The sequence below is a fragment of the Nematolebias whitei genome, chromosome 6 (genome assembly GCF_014905685.2).
Source record: "Nematolebias whitei isolate Nwh7 chromosome 6, NemWhi1, whole genome shotgun sequence".
In the NCBI taxonomy this organism is placed as follows: domain Eukaryota; kingdom Metazoa; phylum Chordata; class Actinopteri; order Cyprinodontiformes; family Rivulidae; genus Nematolebias; species Nematolebias whitei.
This window is the reverse complement of record NC_056503.1, coordinates 17,315,337-17,337,960: the sequence shown is the minus strand read 5'-3', so window position 1 is coordinate 17,337,960 and position 22,624 is coordinate 17,315,337. Positions and strand designations below refer to the sequence as shown.

At 42.5% G+C, this 22,624-nt stretch overlaps 1 protein-coding gene across 1 annotated transcript in view; it reads left to right on the top strand.

The window, feature by feature from the left end:
• The window catches only part of rinl (Ras and Rab interactor-like), a 44,854-nt gene that overhangs the window by 11,651 nt on the left and 10,579 nt on the right, over nucleotides 1–22,624 (top strand). The window contains exons 3-10 of the mRNA XM_037678508.1: nucleotides 553–625; nucleotides 722–810; nucleotides 901–983; nucleotides 9,150–9,369; nucleotides 9,493–10,167; nucleotides 10,303–10,620; nucleotides 10,715–10,846; nucleotides 15,918–16,157. Of these exons, the coding sequence (XP_037534436.1) occupies nucleotides 553–625; nucleotides 722–810; nucleotides 901–983; nucleotides 9,150–9,369; nucleotides 9,493–10,167; nucleotides 10,303–10,620; nucleotides 10,715–10,846; nucleotides 15,918–16,157 (1,830 nt within the window). The remainder of the gene's footprint in view (nucleotides 1–552; nucleotides 626–721; nucleotides 811–900; nucleotides 984–9,149; nucleotides 9,370–9,492; nucleotides 10,168–10,302; nucleotides 10,621–10,714; nucleotides 10,847–15,917; nucleotides 16,158–22,624) is intronic.

Here is a 22,624-nt window from a genome sequence, read left to right as displayed (position 1 = left end):
CACCCAGCACACACACTTTTTGCCCCACTCCCCTCAGGAAGGAGGTTAAGGAGCATTAAGTGTAGAACCACTAGACTGAGGAACAGCTTCTACCCTGAGGCTGTTAGACTCATGAATCTCTAACTAGAATAATCACTGTGAAAAACCATATCATGTTGCTGCTGATCTGTTTCATGTTGCTGCTGATCTGTTTCAATGTTGATGTGTTCATGCATGCACATCTGCTCACAGACTCATGTTCATGTTTGTGCTGATGTTCAATGTTTTATGTTATGAGTGCTTAGTGTATATTTAGTTGATGTTTTTCTTAGTTCATATCTTAGATGTTATTACTGTTTTTCTTAGACATTTTATTGTTGGATGTAACTGGGACCCCGTGTACATAATTTCGCTCCACCACATGTACCACATGAGGTGCGAATGACAATAAAGAAACTCTGACTCTCTGACTCTGACTCTGACTTTAAACGTTTCCTGAAATGCTTTTTTAAAATATAAGAAATAGACTAATAAGTCTACCTTGCCCACTGTTTCTCTGTTTCTCTCTGACAGTCTTCCAGCTGTGTGAGTCTCGTCTTTCTTTCTCTGATTTGCCACAGTTGGTGCTTTTCTACTCTCTAACCAGGTAAAAACCAGTTTTCCATACAAGCATGTTAACAGGATCTGTACAGTATGTCCAGATAGTTTTTTTTATCCATGTCTGTCTCTTCTTATGTATCAGGGATGTGCTACCTGTCTGTCTGGTCATTCCCTGTTGGATCTACAGCTTAACAAAGATGAACAAAGATTGTCTCATTCCGCTCGAACCCAGTGAGTCCTAGGATCATTTTTCTACAGCAAAAACACAAGATTAGAGACTTTTATCTGACTTTTCATGTGTCTTTTATGCTTCCTCTACAGAAACTTGGCTTATCACACCACCTGAACTGCAGACTGAGGAAATGACAAACAGGGAACTAAGTAATGTTATGTGCTCCATACAGGTATGTTGCTTTTTGGGTCTAAATATGAGAAAAGGATACCAGCATCAATAGGGGAATAACTTCCTTGTTTTGTAAACAGAGGAAGTTTAAAGTCAGAGCATCCTCTCAAAACTTCATGGAGTACAAACAAAACAGTCTTCAGGTGTTCTGATGCTGAACTTCACCTTGAATTTGTGTTGAAATCAGATTTTCTGTCCAAATCTCAAATTTATCTTGTCCTCTATTCTCTCTACAACCTAAATAACATATTAGAACATGGTGGGAGTCGGCAAAGTTGAAACACCCCCTTCAGTATGAAGACAATCAAGACCCTCTTAGACATTGTCAAATAGGTTTTCCTTCTTATAGGGTCCAGTTAGCTACATCAGTTAATCATGTGATCTATGTCCTGACGCATGCTCAATAATCCAGTTAGATTAATCTAAAAGGGCTGTCCTCATACCTGTCCTGTACCAGTCTAACATACTTCTCCACTCCAGATATCCGCATGCAATACCACACCTCCTCCCTCGACACCCTGTCATACGCTTTTTCTAAATCCACAAAGACACAATGGAGTTCTTTCTGACCCTCTCTGTACTTCTCCATCAGCATCCTCAAAGCAAAGATGGCATCTGCGATGCTCTTTCTTGGCATGAAACCATACTGCTGCTCACAGTCACCTCTCATCTAAGTCTAGCTTTCACAATTATCTCCCAGATCTTCATTGTGTGACTCATCAACTTAATTCTCCTGTAGTTGCTACAACTCTGTGCATCACCCTTGTTCTTACAAATGGGCACCAGCACACTTCTCCATTCCTCAGACATTTTCTCACCCTCAAATATACCATTGAATATTTGAATAAAAAAAACACACTGCCATCTCGCCAAGACATTTCCAAACCTCCACTGGTATGTCATCAGGTCCTACTGCCTTCCCCTTCATAATTTTCAGAGCTTCCAGACTTCACCCTCACTAATCTTGCCCACTTCCTGGTCCACAGTTTCTATGACCTCTACTCTTCTTTCTCTTTCATTCTGTTCATTCATTAGCTCCCCAAAGTACTCCTTCCATGTTCCCGACACACTCTCACTTTTTAAAACATTACCATTCCTATTTTTAACAAGCCTAACCTGTTGCACATCCTTTCCAGCCTAATCCTCCTGTCTCGCCAGTCAGTACAAGTCCTTCTCACCCTTTTTAGTGTCCAGCCTCCCATACACCACTTCATACTTTCATTCATTCAACCTTTATTTAGACAGATAAATCACATTGAGCCTCAAAGACTCATTTACAGGTGAGATCTGTTTGGACAGAAAAAATGTAGTGAAACTAGACACATGTAGGAATTAGAGGCAAAAAAAAATTCCTATTAAACTTTTTCTTCTTGGCTGTGAAGAAAAACTAATATTAAAAAAACATGTTCGCACATACAAGCACATACAAGCACATAGTGACGTAAACATTCCGCAGAGGGGGGGGAGAGACGACGAGAGCGGTGAGCAATGTCCAAGGATGCTCTTAAGGGCAATGTAAGAGTTCTGATAAGGATGAAATAATCAACCAGTTCCCTCCGGTGAGATCCGTAAACATTTTCGAGGGATGTCGGGGAATGGCCAAGGACAACGCCTATGGGAATGCAAGAGTTCTGAAATGATGACACAATATTTATCAGCTGGTTTCCTCTGGTTGATCAGTTGGAAATTCCTCGATGGGAGGGGGAGGGGGGCAGAGCATCAGATTACATGTTCTCCATACGAATTCAGATGAAGTGGCTTTCAAGGCCAGTCAGGGGAGCCAAATTCAGATAAACACACTGTTTTGGGGACAGGCAGAACTTAATGACACCTTCTGCTTTGCCCTTGCCATCTCCTTCTTTGCTCTACATCCCATCTCCTTATATTCCTGTCTCCTCTCTTCAGCCTTCTCACTGTCATATTTCATCTTGGCTAACCTCTTTCTTTGAAAAGCTTCCTGCACGTCATTATTCAACCACCAGTTTTCCTTATCATTCATTCTCTGTCCAGATGACACAACAAGTACCTTCCTACCTGTCTCTCTAATTACTGTTGCTGTAGTAGTCCAGTCATCTGGAAGCTCTTTCTTACCACCTATAGCCTTTAACAGCTCCTCTCTGAATTTTTCACAACATTCTTCCTTCTTAATCTTCCACCATTTGGTCTTCTCTGATTTTACTCTTTTTCTTTTCTTCACAACAACAGTCATTCTACACACAACCATCTGATGCTGTCTGACCACACTCTCTTTTGCCATAGGTCCCCAATCTCCCTCAGGTTTCTTCTTTTACACAAAATGTAGTGTACCTGTGTACTCCTTCCTCCACTCTTAATGGTCACTCTATGTTTCTCCTTCTTTTGGAAATAAATGTTGACTACAGCCATTTCCATTCTCTTGGTGAAATTCACTACCATCTGTCCTTCCTGGGGTTTTTTTTCCTTGACACCAAACCGACCCATCGCTTCCTTGTCCCCTCTGTTTCTTTCACCAACATGTCCATTCACTGTTTACAAATTTACTTCCCTCAGCACACTGGTGCACATTCTGTTCAGCCTCTTCTTCACTGCCTGGCTGACATCAGGGTCTGGATGGCTTTAAATTTCTTAAGTTTCAATGAGAAGAAGACTGAAGTCATGCTGTTTCCTCCTAATAGCACTATCAAGAACCACTTCATCGACCTTTCCTCTCTTGCCCCGTTAGAGAAACAAGGAGTCACAAATCTGGGAGTGATAATGGACCCTTCCATGAAACTTTACAGTCATGTAAGCATGATTGTTAAATCCTGTTTTTTCCAGCTGAGGCCACTGTCTTAATTGAAGCCTATACTGTCCAAAAACGACCTTGAGATTGTAATACATGCATTCATAACATCCAGACTTGATTACTGCACTGCACTTCTTTTGGGAATCAGTCAGACCTCCATCGCACAATTACATCTGGTCCAAATGCTGCAAATTTTAACCGGTACAGGCAAAAGAGAGCACATTACACCAGTTCTGGCCTCCCTGCACTGGCTCCCGGTTCACTTTTGAATTCAATTCAAAATCCTTCTGAATGTTTTCAAGTCTCTGAACAGTTCTGCCCCTCTTATCTCGCTGATCTGCTGCAGCCAAATGTCCCACAGCGCTCTCTGAGGTCAGCAGATCAGATGCTCCTAGTGGTTCCAGGAACCCGTCTCCAACTCAGAGGTGACGGGACCTTCTCTGTTGCAGGTCCAAGACTGTTGAATGATTTACCACTACATGTCAGGTCGGCTCTCACACTCACTGTTTTTAAGTCTTGCTTAAAAACTCATTTTATTCCCTGGTTTTTGACACAGTGATTTGTTTTCAATCCTGTCTGTACTCTACAATGTAGCCTATGTTAGTTATTATCTTTTTCCATTTGGATCTATGTTTTTATCCTGTGTCCTTTGCTTGTTTTTCATGTACAGCACTTTGGTTGGCCTTGCTGCTGTTTTAAGTTCTTTATAAATAAAATGGTATGGTATGGTATTCAGGTCTGCTCCAATCACTCTCTCCTCCCTGTGAATACTCTCTGTCACTTCATCCAGATCCTTCTTTTCCACATCACATCCAACTTGTGGAGCATAACCACTGACACCGTTAAGACTCAGACCTTCTATTTCTACCTTCAGGCACATCACCCTATCTGACACTCTTCTTACATCTACTACATTCTTTGCCAACTCCTCCTTCAAGACCACCCCTACTCCATTTCTCTTTCTATCCACATCATAGTAAACTGTTTGAAACCTGCTCCAATGCTGTGAGCCTTGCTGCCGTTAGTAATTATAGTAGCCTACTTTCACACACAGTAGATTAGTTTTAGAAGAATTTTAATCTTCAAAATAATAATATTTTCTGCTGAAAACCAAATATGTCGGCCTAAGCAGCTAAATGTAAACAACAGTAAGCGTCTTATGTCATTAATTAATAGTAAGCCTATTTTGCAACATGTACAGCCTACATAACGTAACACCTTTCATGCCCCAAGAGATGATACAGCTTCATACCTTTTTATCTTTTGCTTATATCTCTTCTTCTTTTCTATTTTTCCTAAACTGGGCACCTGATGACTTAAACCTGTTCTTGTCCATCTTCCATGTGAGTAGCTAGCACACGAGAAGGTTAGGTTATCACCGCTCAGCCCTAAACATGAGTCAAAACAACTTAGGCCTAAACTAATTCACCTTCCTTGGTGTGCAGATTCGTTTTTGTATTACTGTTTTCAGCAATATCACACAAATAAGCTGTGAACTATTGGCTATATTCATGATATTATGAATGAAATGTGCTTTGTTTGGGAGTAATCAATTGTGTGATTTACTTAACGAACCACTTCTATTAGGTGTACAATGCATCCCTGGCCCAGCAAGGGAGATGAGAGAATCCCCCTCTTTCTCCCCCTCCCTTTCTTTCACAACCTGTTTGTCAGACCTCAGCAAAAGATACACACCCTGCACCTGGCATAGGGCACCCACTACCCACAAGTGGGCGATAGGAAACTGATGTCGTGGACAAAAGAGATTCCCAAAACAATCGTGTGTAGACATCATCAGATTTATTATAAGGCTTTGGAGAACAGCCAGCAATCGTAGAAGATCAATGCATTTGCAAGTACACACATATAATGCCTTCACCTGTCTGAGGTTCTGACCCATTCTGACTTCCCAAACTGAAAAAGTTTGTTTTGTAGAAACACCCATGTGCCAGTCTTCCAGCCCCTCTCACCCTGTCGTGCTGTTCCCATAACCCAGCTGCAGACAGAAACGATGAGGTATGTGGAAAGCCAAACATCTTCCAAGGACTCTATGGAACCACGTCACTGTAATCATATCAATTAAACCTTGAGGAAAAGAAAACTGATCTTGTGCTGTCTCTTTACTGATCAGTCACGTCAAGACTGATTATTACATAGAGTAATGATCACAGAACATTTTAATATAATTCATGATAACAGTAAAAAGCAGTGCATGAATACATGAATCAAGTAAAATGAAGTATGGTGAGTGCAAAAAATACACATTCCCTTGACGACTGATATGTAGGTTAGACAGTTTTGTGAAATAATGTGTTTTATTTTTTTGAGGAGAGGATGGGTCGAGACCAGGTGCTCATGCCGCTCTTGACAAAATGAAGCCTTGAGCATCTACCTATAACTCCCATATCAGAAACTGCCACTGTTTGCAAGCAACAATGCTAAAAGCTATTACATCCTATTTGCAGGTTCATCAAAGTTTATTGTTGCTTTTGATGCCTAACAATTAACTTTTTCACAGTGTTCCAATGCTTATGTGCCAAAAGTCAAATAAATGGCGCAAAAGTGAGACATATACTGAATAAAAGGTTACCTTTTGAAAAGTTAACTGACTGATGCATTAAGATGTTCAGAGTGTCACCATCTACGCCTTGTAACTGCGACTTTCCTTCCCTCTGTTGACTACGGTGACATTATTTACATGAACACTCCTACAAGCACCCGGCAGATGCTGTCTATCATGGTGCACTAAGTTTCATAACTGGCTGTAACTATCGTACCCATCACTGCACCCTGTATTCACTGGTTAACTGGTCTTCATTAACTTCTTGCAGACTCTCCCACTGGTACATTTTCATCTTTAAATCACTCCTTGGTCTGCTGCCTTCATACATCTCCTCCTACATGTCACTGCGTGAGTCATAGGCGTCGCAACCATTATATGTGAAGGGGACAAGTCCCCCCCACATTAAAAAAATGTTCATTTGGCCCCCCTACTTTTACTATGAAACATTAGTTCAGTCGGCGCAGTTTCTCTTTCTTTGTGAACAAATCCATTTCACTTGATTAATAGGAGAATACTCAAGCCACTAAAACTCCACTCCAGGTTTTCCTGGTTACCTCCAACTCTAAACACAGCAACCTGCTGCCTGCACTGTTTTCTCGTCTACGTCTCCTTCTGCCTCGACAGAAAACGTGCACAGGTGGAGGAGGTGGAGACACCTCTGTGTTGCTCGCTCGCCAATTTAGCGAACTTATTGCGGGCAGTTGTTGACCGGGGGGGGGGTCGATCATAAAGAGATATTCGTGTTGTGAGGATGCGAGAGGAGCACCACGTCTGTAGCATCTGAGCTTAGTGCTAAGTGTGTGATGCTGTCAGACGCTGCAGGTGTAAGAGACGTGTGTTCAGGTACATTAATGTTGAAATGTCTTTAAAACCCCACACCTTATTGTCCTCAAGCTTCGTGAGAAACATCATTTAGATGAGTAGTGTTGAACACAAGTAAAAATGTCTAGTGGTGATGTTTATTATTTCTCTATAAACACAAATTTTGCCGACCTGACGCTCTGTATTAAAGTGCAATAAAGTTAAAATGTCTTTAAAAACCACCGCTGAATTTACACAAACTTTGTGAGAAACATGTTTTAAATGTGTGGAATTAAAGGAAATCTAGGTGAAATTATGTTTTTTTTGTTCACTATTGTACACTTTTTTACACGCACACACACACACCTACACACATCATTGTGTCCCCCCCACATTACGGATGCTTCTTTTTTTTTTGTTATTGTTGTGAGCTCAGTTTAAGTGTAGAAACATTGTGAAGTGTTTCAATGAACTTATCATCATCGCACAATTTTTTTTTTTTTTTTTATTTTTTTTTAAAGAAAGAGAAGAAAGAAGAATAAATAAATAATAAAAGAGAAGAAGATAAAACGAGAGATCACCATGACAAAACAACATGCACAGCACAATGCCACCCACAATATCACCATGAAACATTCGACATCGCACAAGGAATCATCTAGCTTCCACCACTACCCAACCTAGCGTGCATCTGTCAAAGCACCTGAATCCAAACACTCGTGCAAGCACGCCCGCCACCACCAGATTTCTACAAAAGAATGCCCAATAGTGGACGCGGGGGCCCACAGACCCGCCCCCCCAGGACACAATGGCAACATAGGGAGGACCGGAGCCACAGACACACAGCGGCCCACAGGCCCGGAGCCCCAAGAGTCTCCCAACAGGGAGAACCGCACCCCCCCAGACAGGAGCAGAGGAAAGAACCGGGTGACCCCAGCCACCACAATGCAGAGCCTCCAGGAAGCTGCAGCGACGAGCCCACAGGCCCGGCCGGCGACCCATGCCCCCCCCAAGTAGATCCGGCCATGGACACCTAGCCCCAAGCCCCGAGGCCATACCACCCCCCAGCAGAGCCCCGACAGAGCCAGGGCACCCAGGCCCCGCCAGGCAGCAACCAGGGCGGACCGACGTGCACCCCACCACCCAGCCCAGACACCGAGAGCCACCAATGCACCGGTGGCAAGGGGGTCCCCCGCCAAAGGGGGGCACGACCGGGGGGAGTGGGCCCCACACCAAACGTGGGGCCCAAATTGATCCAAGAGAGGGGGGACCACCAAAAACCCAACCTGAGCAACCAACAGGCACACACAGATAGCCCGACAGAATCTCTGTCGGGCCGACCGCATGCACCATCTACCTGACAGCGACCACAGGCCGGCCCCAGCCCAAGGGGCAGAGCAGCAGGGAGCCGCAGCTGAGGAGGGCCGGCTCTCACATCAAGAGCTCCGCACCATAGGCCCGGAGACGCCCCAGCACGCCACCCATGCACCCCCCCCACACACACAGCACCCCCACTGCAAATGCCACACAGGAATTACGGATGCTTCTGATGCCCTTGGCATGAGTGCAGCTACAGCGTGCACTCTCAGGACATTATTACATGCAGTGTTCCCTCACTGCGGACTGAACTAGGCAAAAGGGCCTTTTACTCCGCTCCTGTTTCCTGGAATATCTTGCAAAAACATCTGAAGCTCTCGACCTTGACCTGTTTAAGTGGCTTCAAACATCTGTTAAGTTCCTGACAAAAACCAGTGTTCCTGTTTTTAGTTTTCTGCATCACTTTATAATCTTTCTGTTTTTTTCGCTACTTTTCCTTTCGATTGTCCTTTTGGTTGCCATTTTATTTTAACTTGTTTAAAAAAAATTGTATGCATCTTTTACGATTGTCTATTGTTGTCATTGTTGTCTACTGTTGTCATCACAAAGTCAGATCTCTCTTGTAAACGAGTCCTCGAGGCTCAGTGGGATTAACCTGAATAAATAAAAGTTGAATGAAAAAAAAAAATCTTTATTGATATTTCTGCTTGTGTTTTTCCAAGTTGACTTCCACCAACGGTGCTCTGTGCATCGTAAATCCACTCTACCTTCATGAACATGGAGACGACTGGCTGACTCACAGGACAGCAGCTGTACAATCCTCCATTAACAGACAAGAACGCCGCCTCAGCACCACCCGAACATGGGCAGGGTCAGGTCTACAGAATAAGCGAGCCATCTCTTTGGAGCAAGAATCCTCTGCTGTCAGTCCAGAGGGTGCAGGTCAGAACTTAAACGTTTTAGACATAAATGAGAATCTATTTTAGACATTTGCATTTTAGGCATTCAGTTTGGCTCTTAATTTAAAAGAACTTTGTGTTTGTTTGCCACGTTTTCCTTGTAAAGGTCTAGTAAGAGCCAGGTCAGCTGATTCCTCCTCCGCCCAGCCAACACCAACAGAAGTGGTCCTCAGGAGGCCAAGCAAGGATTTTCTCAACAGTGCCCCTCAAAAAGTGAGCACAGGGAGCCTTTCCATTTCCTCCACCCCAGGAAGCACCACACCTGAGCTGCATCGTCACAGTAGCCCTGTGCCTCAGTGTCCTCATCGGGTGTCCTGGATTGAAGATGGGTTTTGGTTGCCTCCACCCAGGCCCTTGTCCTTACTCCACCCCCCTTCACTGGAGCTCGATTCGCTGTCGATCAGCAGCATAGAGGAAGAGCAGGAAACCTACATCCCAAGCCCCTCATCACACACTCCACAACCACACCGTTTGGCCAATAAAGTCATAAACCGTCTCTCAGCTGTGGGCCAGGCGCTGGGAGGGCTGGTGTCCCAGAAGAAAAGACTGATCAATCGAGTGCAGGAGCTGAGCGAGAGGAAGGGCAGGGCCTTTGCTGAAGCTGTGAAGGGATTTGTGGACGTGACTCTGAAGGGAGGTACTGACCCCAGTGGTGTGACAGGGTCAGAGTTCTTACAGGAAGTGAGGTCATCGCTTACATCACTGAGGGAGATGCTCCTGGACTGTCCAGACATCCAGGCCATATTGGACAGCATTACTGACCTCAATGACTTTGAGATCGGTTAGTGAGCTGTCAACACAGTAATGTCAAATATTGTTAACATGATTATCAAAGTAAATAGTTTTGACAATCTTATAACTTGAGTTTTTGGTGTTAATTTCTTCTTGCTTTGTTTTGAATCCCCATCCCCCATAGAGTCCCTGGTGGAGCTGTCCCTCCACAAAGTGGCTCTAAAGCCCGTTTCTGCTCATCTCTACAGCTGCATTCACACGTCCTGCACCAACAACGGCAGCTTTGAGCGGCTCCAAAGCAACTTTCTTCTGCTGGAGAAGAAAAAAGTACAGGAACTGGGGGGTTCAGCGGGAGTTGGAGTTCCTGACTCTATCATACTGGAGCGGATACAACAGAGGTGGAATAGTATGCACGGGACCTACTCCCCAAACAAGAAGATTCAGATTCTTCTCAAAGTCTGCAAGAGCATTTATCACAGCATGAGTGCTAACGGTAGTTCAGGTGGGCTGGTAGTGATTTGGGATCAGGAGGATTTCAGTCCCAGCTATCTCTCTCTGGGTGTGACTAATCTTGCTGACGCTCTCATCTCATGCAGGGACGGTGTTTGGAGCAGATGATTTCCTACCCTGCTTGACATGGGTGCTGCTGCGAAGCAACTTAGTCGCCTTACAGGTGGATACAGACTACATGATGGAGCTGCTGGACCCTACACAACTGCAGGGAGAGGGTGAGGCCTATACACCTGTAGTAGACAGCAGCCAAACACATTTCAGTCAAAAAATCATGAAGATGTTCTTATGGGTGTGGCTGTGATGCAGTGATGGGCAGTTGACTTGGGACCAGAATGTCACAAGTTCATCTCCCTGCCTACCATGCCCACATGATGTGATGTCCTTCTGCAAGCTCTCTATTCCCTCACTGCTCCCCAGGTGCTTACATAGCTGTTTGCTGCTCCACCTGTGTGTATTTTATGTGTGTTGAGTTAAGTGCAGAGCAAAAATTTCATCGTTGTTTGAGAACATACAATAATGACAATAAATAGCCATTTCACCTAACATCGTGTTTATATTTTATAATGTACTTGGATGAAACCCCACCCATATTTGTAACTGAATTTAAGGAGGCATAATATTGGAATTTAAGGAGATGCAATGTAGAGCAAAGAGGAAGGTGGCAAAGGTGAAGCAGAAGGCATATGATGAGTTGTATGGGTTGTTATATGTTGCATGAGTTGTATGGCTGAACACTAAAGAGGACGAGAAAGGCTTATACTGATTGGCAAGACAGGGGGATCAAGCTGGAAAGGATGTTAGAATATAGGTTAGGTTTGTTAAAGATATAAATGGTATTGTTCTAAAAAGTGAGGAGAGTGTGACAGGAAGATAGGAGTACTCTGAGGAGTTAATGAATGAAGAGAATGAAAGAGAAAGAAGAGTAGAGGTCATATAAACTGTGGACAAGGTAGTGGGAAAGATTAGTAAATGGAATGGTAAATGAACTGTACTTATATAGCGCCTTTCTATCTTATTACGATACTCAAAGCGCTTTACACTAAAATCTGTGCCCTCATTTACCCATTTGTACAGCACTCTACTATTTATTTTTATTTATATATTATACATTTATGGGCAGCACGGTGGCACAACTGGTAGAGCTGCTGCCTGTCACCGAGCAGGTCCCTGGTTCAAATCCCGGTCCGGGGGCCTTTCTGGGTGGAGTTAGCATGTTCTCTCCGTGCATGCGTGGGTTTTCTCCAGGTACTCCAATTTCCTCCCACAGACCAAAAACATGCTTGTTAAACTGATTGGTAACTCTGAAGTGTCCCTAGGTGTGAGTGAGAGAGTGAATGGTTGTTTGTCTCGTTTGTCTCTATGTGGCCATGTGATGGATTTCCAACCCATCCAGGATGTACCCCGCCCCTCACACAGTGATTGCTGGACGTGGGCACCGGCAAACCCCATGACCCAAAATGAGAGAAGCGAGTAAATGATAATGGATGGATGGATATTTATTTATTTTTATTTATTTACTATTTATGTCTCTACAAAGAATAATCAGTTCTTTAAGAAAACATTTATACACCAATGGGACACACATCAGAAGATATGAGGGGTTCAGTGTCTTGCCCAGGGACACTTCAGCTGGTGGAATCGAACCCCCACCTCTTACATAGGAGGACGACTGCTCTAACTACTCAACCACAGCTGCCCCAAGGGTGCCCCCATTAGTGAGGGTGAAGTCTGGAAAGCTCTGAAAAGAATGAAGGGGAAGGCACTGGCAGTAAGACCTCATGACATACCAGTGGAAGTTTGGAAATGTCTTAGAGAGATGGCAGTGAGGTTTTCGGCTCAAATATTCAATGGCATATTTGAGGGTGAGAAAATGCCTGAGGAATGGAGAAGAAGTGTGCTGGTGCCCATTTCTAAGAACAAGGGTGATATACAGAGTTGTAGCAACTACAGGGGAATTAAGTGGATGAGTCACACAATGAACATCTGGGATGAGAAGTGACTATCTGTGAGCAGCAGTATGGTTTCATGCTGAGAAAGAGCACCACAGATGCCATCTTTGCTTTGAGAATGCTGATGGAGAAGTGCAGAGATGATAAAAATAAAAATAAACTCCCTTGTGTCTTTGTTGATTTAGAAAAAGCATGACGGGGTGCTGAGGGAGGAGGTGTGGTATTGCATGAGGAAATCTGCAGTGGCAGACAAGTAAGTTACATTGGTACAGGACATGTATGAGGACAGCAGGACAGTGGTGAGATGTGCTGTAGGAGTGACAGATAGCTTCAAGGTGGAGGTGGGATGCATCAAGGATCAGCTCTGAGCCCCTTCTTGTTTGCTCTGGTGATGGACTGACTAACAATGAGGTCAGGCAGGAATCCCCGTGGACTATGATGTTTGCAGATGACATTGTGACCTGTGGCGAGAACAAGGAACAGGTGGAAGAGAACTTAGAGGTGGAGGTATTCACTTGAAAGAAGAGTAATGAAAGTCAGCCATAATAAAACAGAGTACATATGTGTGAATGAGAGGGAGGCCACTGGAACAGTGAGGCTACAAGGAGCAGAGGTCACAAAGGACTTCAAGTACTTGGGGTCCATTGTCCAGGAAAATGTGTGTGTGTGTGTGGGGGGGGGGGGGGGTGTTAAAAAGAGAGTCCAGGCAGTGGATGGAAAATGAGTGATTACATGAATGATACAAAGGAGTGATTTGTGACAAAAGGATGTCAGTAAAGGTCAAAGGAAAAGTTTACAAGACAGTGGTGAGACAAACTATGGTGTATGGTCTGGAGACAGTGACATTGACTAAAAGTCAGGAGAAAGAACTGGAAGTGGCAGAAATGAATATGTTGAGGTTCTCCTTAGGAGTGACAAGGATGGATAAGATTAGGAATGATATTAGAGGTACAGCACAGGTTGAACAACTGGGAGATAAAGTTAGAGATGCCCGACTGAGATTTTTGGACATGTCCAGAGGAGGGACAGTGGCTATATTTGTAGAAGGATGTTAGAAATGCAGCTGCCAGGAAAAAGACAAAGAGGAGATATATGGATGCAGTTAGAGAGGACATGGGGGTAGTTGGAGTGAGGACAGAGGATGCGGAGGACAGAGTGAGATGGAGGAGGATGACTTGCTCTGGTGTCCCCTGAAGAGGGAAAAGCCGAAAGAAAATGTAGAAGAAGAATTTTCATTGAATTTGATTTAACAGATTTCTTCAGATATTTGCAATTGTGCTCATTTCTGACTCCACATAGAGAACAGGAAAGAGTATTAAACCCCACACCAACAGAAAACTTCCTAACTCAATTTAAAAAATGTGAAAGCGATAAGAAAGTGATAACAAAGTTATCACATCCTCATTAATCTTTCCCACTTCCTGGTCCACAGCTTCTATTACCTCTACTCTTCTTTCCTGATTATTCTCTTCATTCATTAGCTCCTCAAAGTACTCCTATCTTCCCATCACACTCTCCTCACTTGTTAGAACATTACCTTTCCTATCTTTAACAAGCCTAAACTGCTGCACATCTTTTCCAGCCTGATCCCTCTGTCTTGCCAATCGGTACAAGTCCTTCTCGCCCTCTTTAGTGTCCAGTCTCCCATACAACTCATCATACGCCCTCTGCTTTGCCTTAGCTACTTCCCTCTTTGCTCTACGTCCCATCTCCTTATATTCCTGTCTCCTCTCTTCAGTCCTCTCACTGTCATATTTATTTGTGGCTAATCTCTTTCTTTGAACGTCGTCCTGCACTTCTTTATTCCACCACCAGGTTTCCTTATCATCCATTCTCTGTCCAGATGACACACCAAGTATCTTCCACCTGTCTCTCTAATAACTGTTGCTGTAGTATTCCAGTCATTTGGAAGCTCTTTCTTACCACCCAGAGCCTTTAACAGCTCCTCTCTGAAATTTTCACAACATTCTTCCTTCTTTAACTTTCACCATTTGGTCTTCTTCTCTGATTTTACACTTTTTCTCTTCTTCACAACAACAGTCATTCTACACACAACTATCTGATGCAGTCTGGCCACGCTCTCTCCTGCCACAACCTTACAGTCTCCAATCTCCCTCAGGTTTCCTCTTCTACACAGAATGTAGTCGACCTGCGTACTCCTTCCTCCACTCTTATAGGTCACTCTATGTTCCTCACTCTTTTGGATATAAGTGTTGATTACAGCTATTTCCATTCTCTTGGCAAAATCCACCACCATCTGTCCTTCAAGGTTTCTTTCCTTGACAACAAACCTACCCATCACTTCCTCATCTCCTCTGTTTTCTTCACCAACATGTCCATTCAGGTCTGCTCCGATCACCACTCTCCTTCCTGGGAGCACTCTCTATCACTTCATCCAGATCCTTTCAAAATGTATCTTTCTCCTCTATGTCACATCCAACCTGTGGAGCATAACCACTGACAACATTTAGCATAAGACCTTCTACTTCTACCTTCAGGCACATCATCCTATCTGACACTATTTTCACCTCTACTACATTCTTTGTCAACTCCTCCTTCAGGACCACCCCTACTCCATTCCTCTTTCTATCTGCACCATAGTAAAACAGTTTGAACCCTGCTCCAATGCTGCGAGCCTTGCTCCCCTTCCACTTGGTCTCTTGGACACATAAAACATCTACCTTCCTTCTCTGCATCATGTCAATAAGTTCTCTACCTTTGCCTGTCATTTCCCCACAATTAGAGTTGACACCTTCAGTCCTACATTCTTCACTTTCCTCTTCTCCCTCTGTCTCCTGACACGTTTCCCTCCTCGTGGTCTTCGACTAACAGCAGGACAATTTCTGCTGGCACTCTGTTTGTCAACAGCACCGGTGGTGGTCGTTGTTAACCCTGGCCTCGACCGATCTGGTATGGTGTTGTTTAGATGAACTTGCATGTTATTTCTGGCTACAGTGTTTTACGCCGGATGCCCTTCTTGACACAGCCCTCACCGTTTACCGGGGCTTGGGACCATCACAAGAGATACTGTGTTATAGAGGCTGGTTAAAATGTCTAATACAGCAGTTATTCAAAGTGTAAAAAAATGTTTGAGTTTTGGAGGTCCACTCTTGAATGAACCCAGTTTGAAGTAGTTGTCATCTTAGAACTCACTAAAACAATATTTCTTAAGTTTACTTGTCTACTGCAGGTAATATACTGTCTGCTTATACACATAAACCCAAAGTTAAAGAAGATAACCAATCACTTTAAATTTGCTCATACTCATAAAATCAAAGATAAGTCTTTGTGTGCTAAAGCAGCATTTATCTGACTGATTATTTGCTCTTATCCACAGGTGGCTACTACCTTACAACTCTATATGCCTCTCTGTACTACATCAGCAGCTTCCGGCCACGGCTGGCTGCCCGCCAGCTCAGCATGGAGGCCCAAAACTCCATTAACCAATGGCATCGCAGGCGCACGTTGTACTGCAATCAAGCGCGTCGCAGCAAACACCGACAGACGATTCGCAGGCAGTCGTGTCGAGACCAGAGCAAGCGGAAGTCCAAGACAGAAATTGGGTGTAAGAATGAAAGTGGAAATTGTTCTGAAAGTGACGGTGTTTCGGAGCAGCAGACAATAAGAAGCTCAGAGGCCCCACAGACTCTATGGGAAAATGCACAGAGAGAAGAGAAAAACCAGGATGAATCACAAAGCACTGCACCAACATCAAACGGCCAACACGCAACGCAAAGCGCAACACAGCAAGAGTTGACGACCAACGCACAGGAGGATGGACAAACTGTCTGACAGAGGAGGAGCCGCAAAATTAATTCTGAGAAGAAAACCGGGAACCACACCTAATGAGAGCAAAACCGTTGGCTTTCTGTCAAACACACATTTAAAGAATTCATCACCGATTTCCACTGAGTCAAACAGACGGCTCTCCTTTTACATGCATTATTAACACCCTGGTGACAACGCTTTTATCACTGCTCCGTCACAGCAGCAAGGTTCTTGGTTTTAAACTTGATCTAAATGCTGTTTTCATTTCATTTAAAGGAATAGTTCAGATCTTTTGAAGTAGAGTTATGTTGTAAGGTTATTAACAATGAATGTCTTACCTGTTGTACATAGCTCTTTGAACAACATGAGTTTGGAGCTTCCCACTGGATTGACAAGCTGATAGTTAATCCGAGCACAGAACGAGGATCAAAGTGGATTGTTAGTGTTTAAAAATAACTCCAACATCAAACACGTCATTTCAGTTTCTGCGAGAACTTTCACATAAACTTTTACGCCAGTTTCACATTTATAAATAGAGGTCAAGTGACATGAGTTTTTCAGTGATTATGCAGATTTTTAGCATGGACCAGCTGATGGACAATAATCAACAACCAAAAAAAAAACATTTTCCATTTAACTTAATACAACAATAATCCATCCATCCATTATCTTTATCCACTTCTTCCTTTAATTGCTTAACATAAGTTAATGTACATTTAACAACGCTTAAATGAACTTGTTTAGGTAAAATAAAGAGGAGTGCTCGTTTTTTTATTTTTTTATCCTAATTTACGGACTATAGTAATCTGGCTGTAGCAGCTGATGCTGCTTTTTTTTTTTTCCTTTTTTTGACAACTGATTAAGTGTGGCACATGCAGGATGCAGGACGAATTACAGATTATTTAAAGAAACCACAAGTGGTTAATTGATTAATTTGTCCATGTTTAACTACGGGTTAATTCTAACAGAAATATTATGATGTTACCACAAGCTACACTGGAAGTGCTACAGTTAGCTGCTGCTAGTGCTTGGATTATTTTTTTAATTTATTTATTTTAGTAACTAATCATGTAGTGTGAAGTTGGCAGTGGTGTAAAATATTGTAAACTATGTCCTGATGCATGCTCAATAATCCAGGTAGAAAAATCTAAAAAAAAGTTAAATCTGGTCCTCTGGACATTCAAAAAAGCAAAACAAAGCAAAACAACAAAAAAAATGTAGAAACATTTCGTCTTTCATCCGAAAGACTTCCTCAGTCTGAGGTGCTGTATTCTTATTCTTCTTCTGTGAGGTTTAATGGCAACTTACATCCCTCAAGGTGTATTACCGCAATCTAAAGGTACTATTTAGAACTAGTAGTTATAAGTGCTCCGATAAACTTAGATTCTCTTGTATAAACCTGTTGCCCTCAGGAAATACATAAAGTATTTGCGTCCATATTTACTGGATCCCCATTCTAATATGCTCTTCAAACATATAGGACTTATTACGTCATTTGTCATTTGGTCTAGTACACGTTTCCTTTCGGTTGAATATTTTAAACAGTCCAAAATAACGTGTTTTCACAGACTCTGTACTTTGGCAAAAGTCACAATGTCCACTATTATGTTTCCCTATAATAAACAATGGACTGTTCAGATTTGTATGACCTATTCTTAATCTTGTTAATATAGATTCCTCCCTCCTATTTCCTAAACTGAGGTGCTGTTTTCAGCTCAGTCTCTTAAATAGCACCTTCTCAGAGTGGATCAACCAGTTTGCTGCTGACAACCAAAACCAGCTGATCACATGCTCAAGAAGGACCATCAGCCTAACAATGGATCATTAGAACACTGATGGCTGTTTACTATTCACAGAGGGCTGAGTGATACTAGCAATCACAGCATTGTAAGAGGGGGACAGTTGAACCCGGAGGCCTCCACCCCTGTTTAACGATGGACGGTTTCTTTTCACAAAGATGGCCTCCTTTACTCCTCTCTCAAACCATCGTTCCTCTCTGTCCAGGATGTGAACATCTTCATCCCTGAAAGAGTGACCGCTGGCCTGGAGATTAATGTAGACCGCAGAGTCCTGGCCTGATGATGTTGATCTTCTGTGCTGGGCCATCCTTTTGGCCAGTGGCTGTTTTGTTTCCCCGATGTAAGACTGATCACCCTCCTGACACTGAACAGCATACACAACATTACTCTGTTTGTGCCGGGGGACTGGATCTTTGGGATGAACCAGTCTTTGCCGTAATGTATTTTGGGGTTTAAAAGCCACTGGGACGTTGTGTTTAGAAAATAAACGTCTCAGTTTCTCTGATACTCCCTCAACATATGGAATGACCACTGGTCTGGGTCTGGGTTCCTCCTTTTCACCTGTTGGCTGACTGGAGTCATGTTTGGGTTTCTTCTCTGCTTTCAGGAAGGCCCAGTTAGGATATCCACATTGCTCTAGAGCCTGTCTTGTGTGGGATTTCTCCTTCTGCCTGGCTCCTGAGCTAGTGGGGACGCTGTCTGCTCTGTGATACAGAGTCCTGATGACTCCTAACTTGTGCTCCAAAGGGTGATGGGAGTCAAACTGCAAATACTGGTCTGTGTGGGTGGGTTTGCGGTACACCTCAGTTTGCAAATGTCCTCTATCAGAGACTGAGACCTCACAGTCCAAGAAAGCCAACTTGCCATTTTTTACATCTTCTCGTGTGAACTTGATGTATTTATCCACAGAGTTGATGTGGTCAGTAAAATGTTGGACTTCCTGAGATTTGATTTTAACCCAGGTGTCGTCAACATACCTGAACCAATGACTTGGTGGTGTCCCTGAAAAGGACGTCAAGGCTCTCTTTTCTACCTCCTCCATGTACAGGTTGGCAACAATAGGAGAAACTGGAGACCCCATAGCACACACATGTTTCTGCCTATAATATTGCTCCCCATATGTGAAGTAGGTTGACTGCAGGCACAGTTTCAAGAGTTGACACAGTTGTTCTGTGGAAAGCGTGGTCCTGCTGCTCAGAGTGGTGTCTGATTTTAATTTTAAACTGACCACCTCTACTGCATCATCAACAGGAATGCACGTAAAGAGTGACGTGACATCAAAAGAGACCATTGTTTCATCAGTCTCCATGACGACATCCCTCATTTTGTCCACAAAGTCCATGGTGTTCTGTATGTGGTGTTCTGAGCTGCCAACTAAAGGGATGAGTACAGACGCCAGATATTTGGAAACATTGTAAGTGACAGAGTTAATCATGCTAACAATTGGTCTTAAAGGTACACCTTGTTTGTGGATTTTAGGTAAACCATACAGACTAGGTGTGGCCTCCCCTGGGTACAGTCTGTGGTACAGAATACGGTCAATAGCCTTGTCCTGCTCCAAAATTTTCAGGCAGTCTATTAACTTCTTCTTGTAACCACTTCCTGGATCTCTTTTCAGAGGTTCATAAGTGTTTAAGTCACTAAGGAGTGTCATAACTTTCTCATGATAGTCTTTCTGGTTCAAAATCACTGTGCACCTTCCTTTGTCTGCTGGGAGAATGATGATGTTTTTGTCCTTGCTAAGAGTGGTGAGTGCATCCCTCTCCTCTCTACTGATGTTGGAAGGTGATGGTTTGGCATTGCTGAGGCAGGATGAAACTTTGATTCTGAGTTGTTCTGCTTCACCCTCTTTCATTTTGTTGTTGCGGATGACTGATTCTGTGGCTGTGATCATCTCCACCAGAGGAATTCTAGTTGGTGCAACCGCAAAGTTCAGTCCCCTGGCAAGAATATCCGTCTCCAGCTGGGTGAGCTGTCTGTCAAATAGTTGTAAACTATGGTTTGGGAAAAAATGTTGTGAATTTTTTTAGTTTGAAGTTGTTCTAAAATGGCACTAATTAAATCTAAACCCCACACGTACTAGCCTTTATCTCATCAATCCAGTCAGAATTAGACTTTATTCCTCCATCTGCAACTGATAAAACATTAATTGTTCATATTTCTACAAATCCACACTTCCAGAAAACTGAACTATCCCTTTAATTCCTGTGTTATCAAGACATGATGGGTAAACAGGAAACAGGAGTCTCAAGAAAATGTGATGTGTTAATGATTTAAAGTAGTTTGAACAGACTAAAGCTAATATTAAATTTGTACAAAAGTTAAGTAATTTATGCCATTAAGCACCATATTATAATTTGTACATCTTTAGATAACATATTACATTAGAGTTTTTAATCAGTGCTTCATTTTATTTAAAATATTCCTCTGACCACGTTTGTTGTATAAGTCTTTGTTTTTTTCTATTTCACAATTGCAGTCACTTAAAATAATGATGTTAAAAGAATAAACTGAAAAAATGCTTGCAGTTGTTTTTGGTGTTGACATTTATTTTTCAAGTTAAAATGTTCTGATAGTTTGTTTCTTCTTCTGATTATTCTTACTATTATTGTTACTATTGTAATCATTATCATTGTGATTAAAATAAAACATGATCTGTCATTTGCTGGTGCATAATATTGCTCCATGTCTGTTGTGCACTTAAATATTTCCGAATATTTCTCCTTTGAGATGAACTCCCTAAAACCCAACAGATAAGTTTTTTAGCTCTGCTCTTTGTTTCTCCTGTCGTTTTCACCGTTTATTGAAGTGACCACTAGGGGGCAGCACTAAACCAGCTCTAAAATTTAAATCTTTTTTTTGTTTTTGTTATTAAAACTTGCAGCTTTCACAAATATCTATGAACTAAATTATGCGTTTAATGTGGGACTTCTTGGAGTGGTGAAGCAAAATCCAGAAGATCAATTTATCATAAAGCCTACATTTATTAATCAGGTGAATCTCATCGAGATCATAGATCTTTCTTTTTTTTTTTTTTTTTTTTGCAAGAGGCCTGGAAGCAACATAGCATGTATGTTTTTGGACTGTGAGAGGAAACCAGAGTACCTGGAGAAGTTCCCACCAGACACAAGGAGAACATGCAAACTCCACACAGACAGACTGCAGGACCAAAGCAGGGACTGAACCCAGGACCTTCTTGTTAAAACCGTACAGTCTACAACCTAGAATGTCCGTTAAAGATAAAACTATCAGTAATTTCACAAAGACTAACCATGAGCTGAACACTGCAAGTAGTAAATTATCCACCTAAGGCCTCAGAGCGGCAGCAGGGTGTGTGTGAAAACGTCCATGAAGATGTCAAGAACTGACAGCATCATCAAAAGAAAACCATTAATGTCCCTCAAAGTGGGATGTTTAGAAAAATGAGTCCATTTTAGGAGAAATGTCCAGCTGAACCAGATGATGAGTTCAATAAAGCTCGTTTCCAGAGAGCACAGCCAAACAATCTGTTAAAGCAGAAAGAATGAAATCAAGCTGCACTGAAAGCACCTGAGGAAGGAGCCTCAAAGTTGTAAACAATGATCTGAAGTCACGATGAAACACAGAATTCACTTTAAGGTGGATATAAAAGGAAACGCTCCAAGAAAAGAGCTTTAAAGTGATCTTTATCTAGTTGAAACAATAGATCTTATTTGATGGACAATTACTTCAGCTATGAAAAGGAGATGTAAAAATTCTGTGTGAGTATTCATTTTGGACATTTTCTGACATTCAGCCCATTTATTAGAACCGGAGCATGTTGTCAGAGACAAGAATGTAGAAATAAGTCAGCTTTCACGTGAATATATATGGCGTTAGCTCTGGAGCTAATAAAATAAACATCACAAGAACGTTTGGTTAGTTTGACCCATATATTGTGCACAGAATATAATTTTATCATCACGTTTGAACTTTTTAGCCTTGACTCCTTGTGTTTTTAGTCTCCACCACAACAGATTACATGTCATCGCCTCAGACTGCATCGAGCCGGTAAAATAATGGCAACTTCCTCAGGTGAAAACTGTAATAAGCATACATTTTTAAAGTAATTATGATTCTTCACGCGTCATAAACAACAACTTTTATCCTAATAGAGAAATAACATATCAAGGCTATATGTGCAAGTAGCTGAAGATCCCTTTAAGGAGCTAAAGGTTAATGCATGCAGAGCTCAAGCTGCACGAGCTGCAGCTTGTAGAACGCAGGATGAAGATTTTCAAAATAAAGTCAACACATCTGAACGAATGGGAAAATCTATAGACAAGAACTTGTAAAGACAACTGAATTATTTATAGTAAGTAGGCAACGTTTCGTTTTTATATTGAACCCTCTGTCGTTAATTCGTTTAAACAGCCTGTGAAACTGAGTGGTACACCACTTGTTAATGAATGCACACACACACACACACACACACACACACACACACACACACACACAC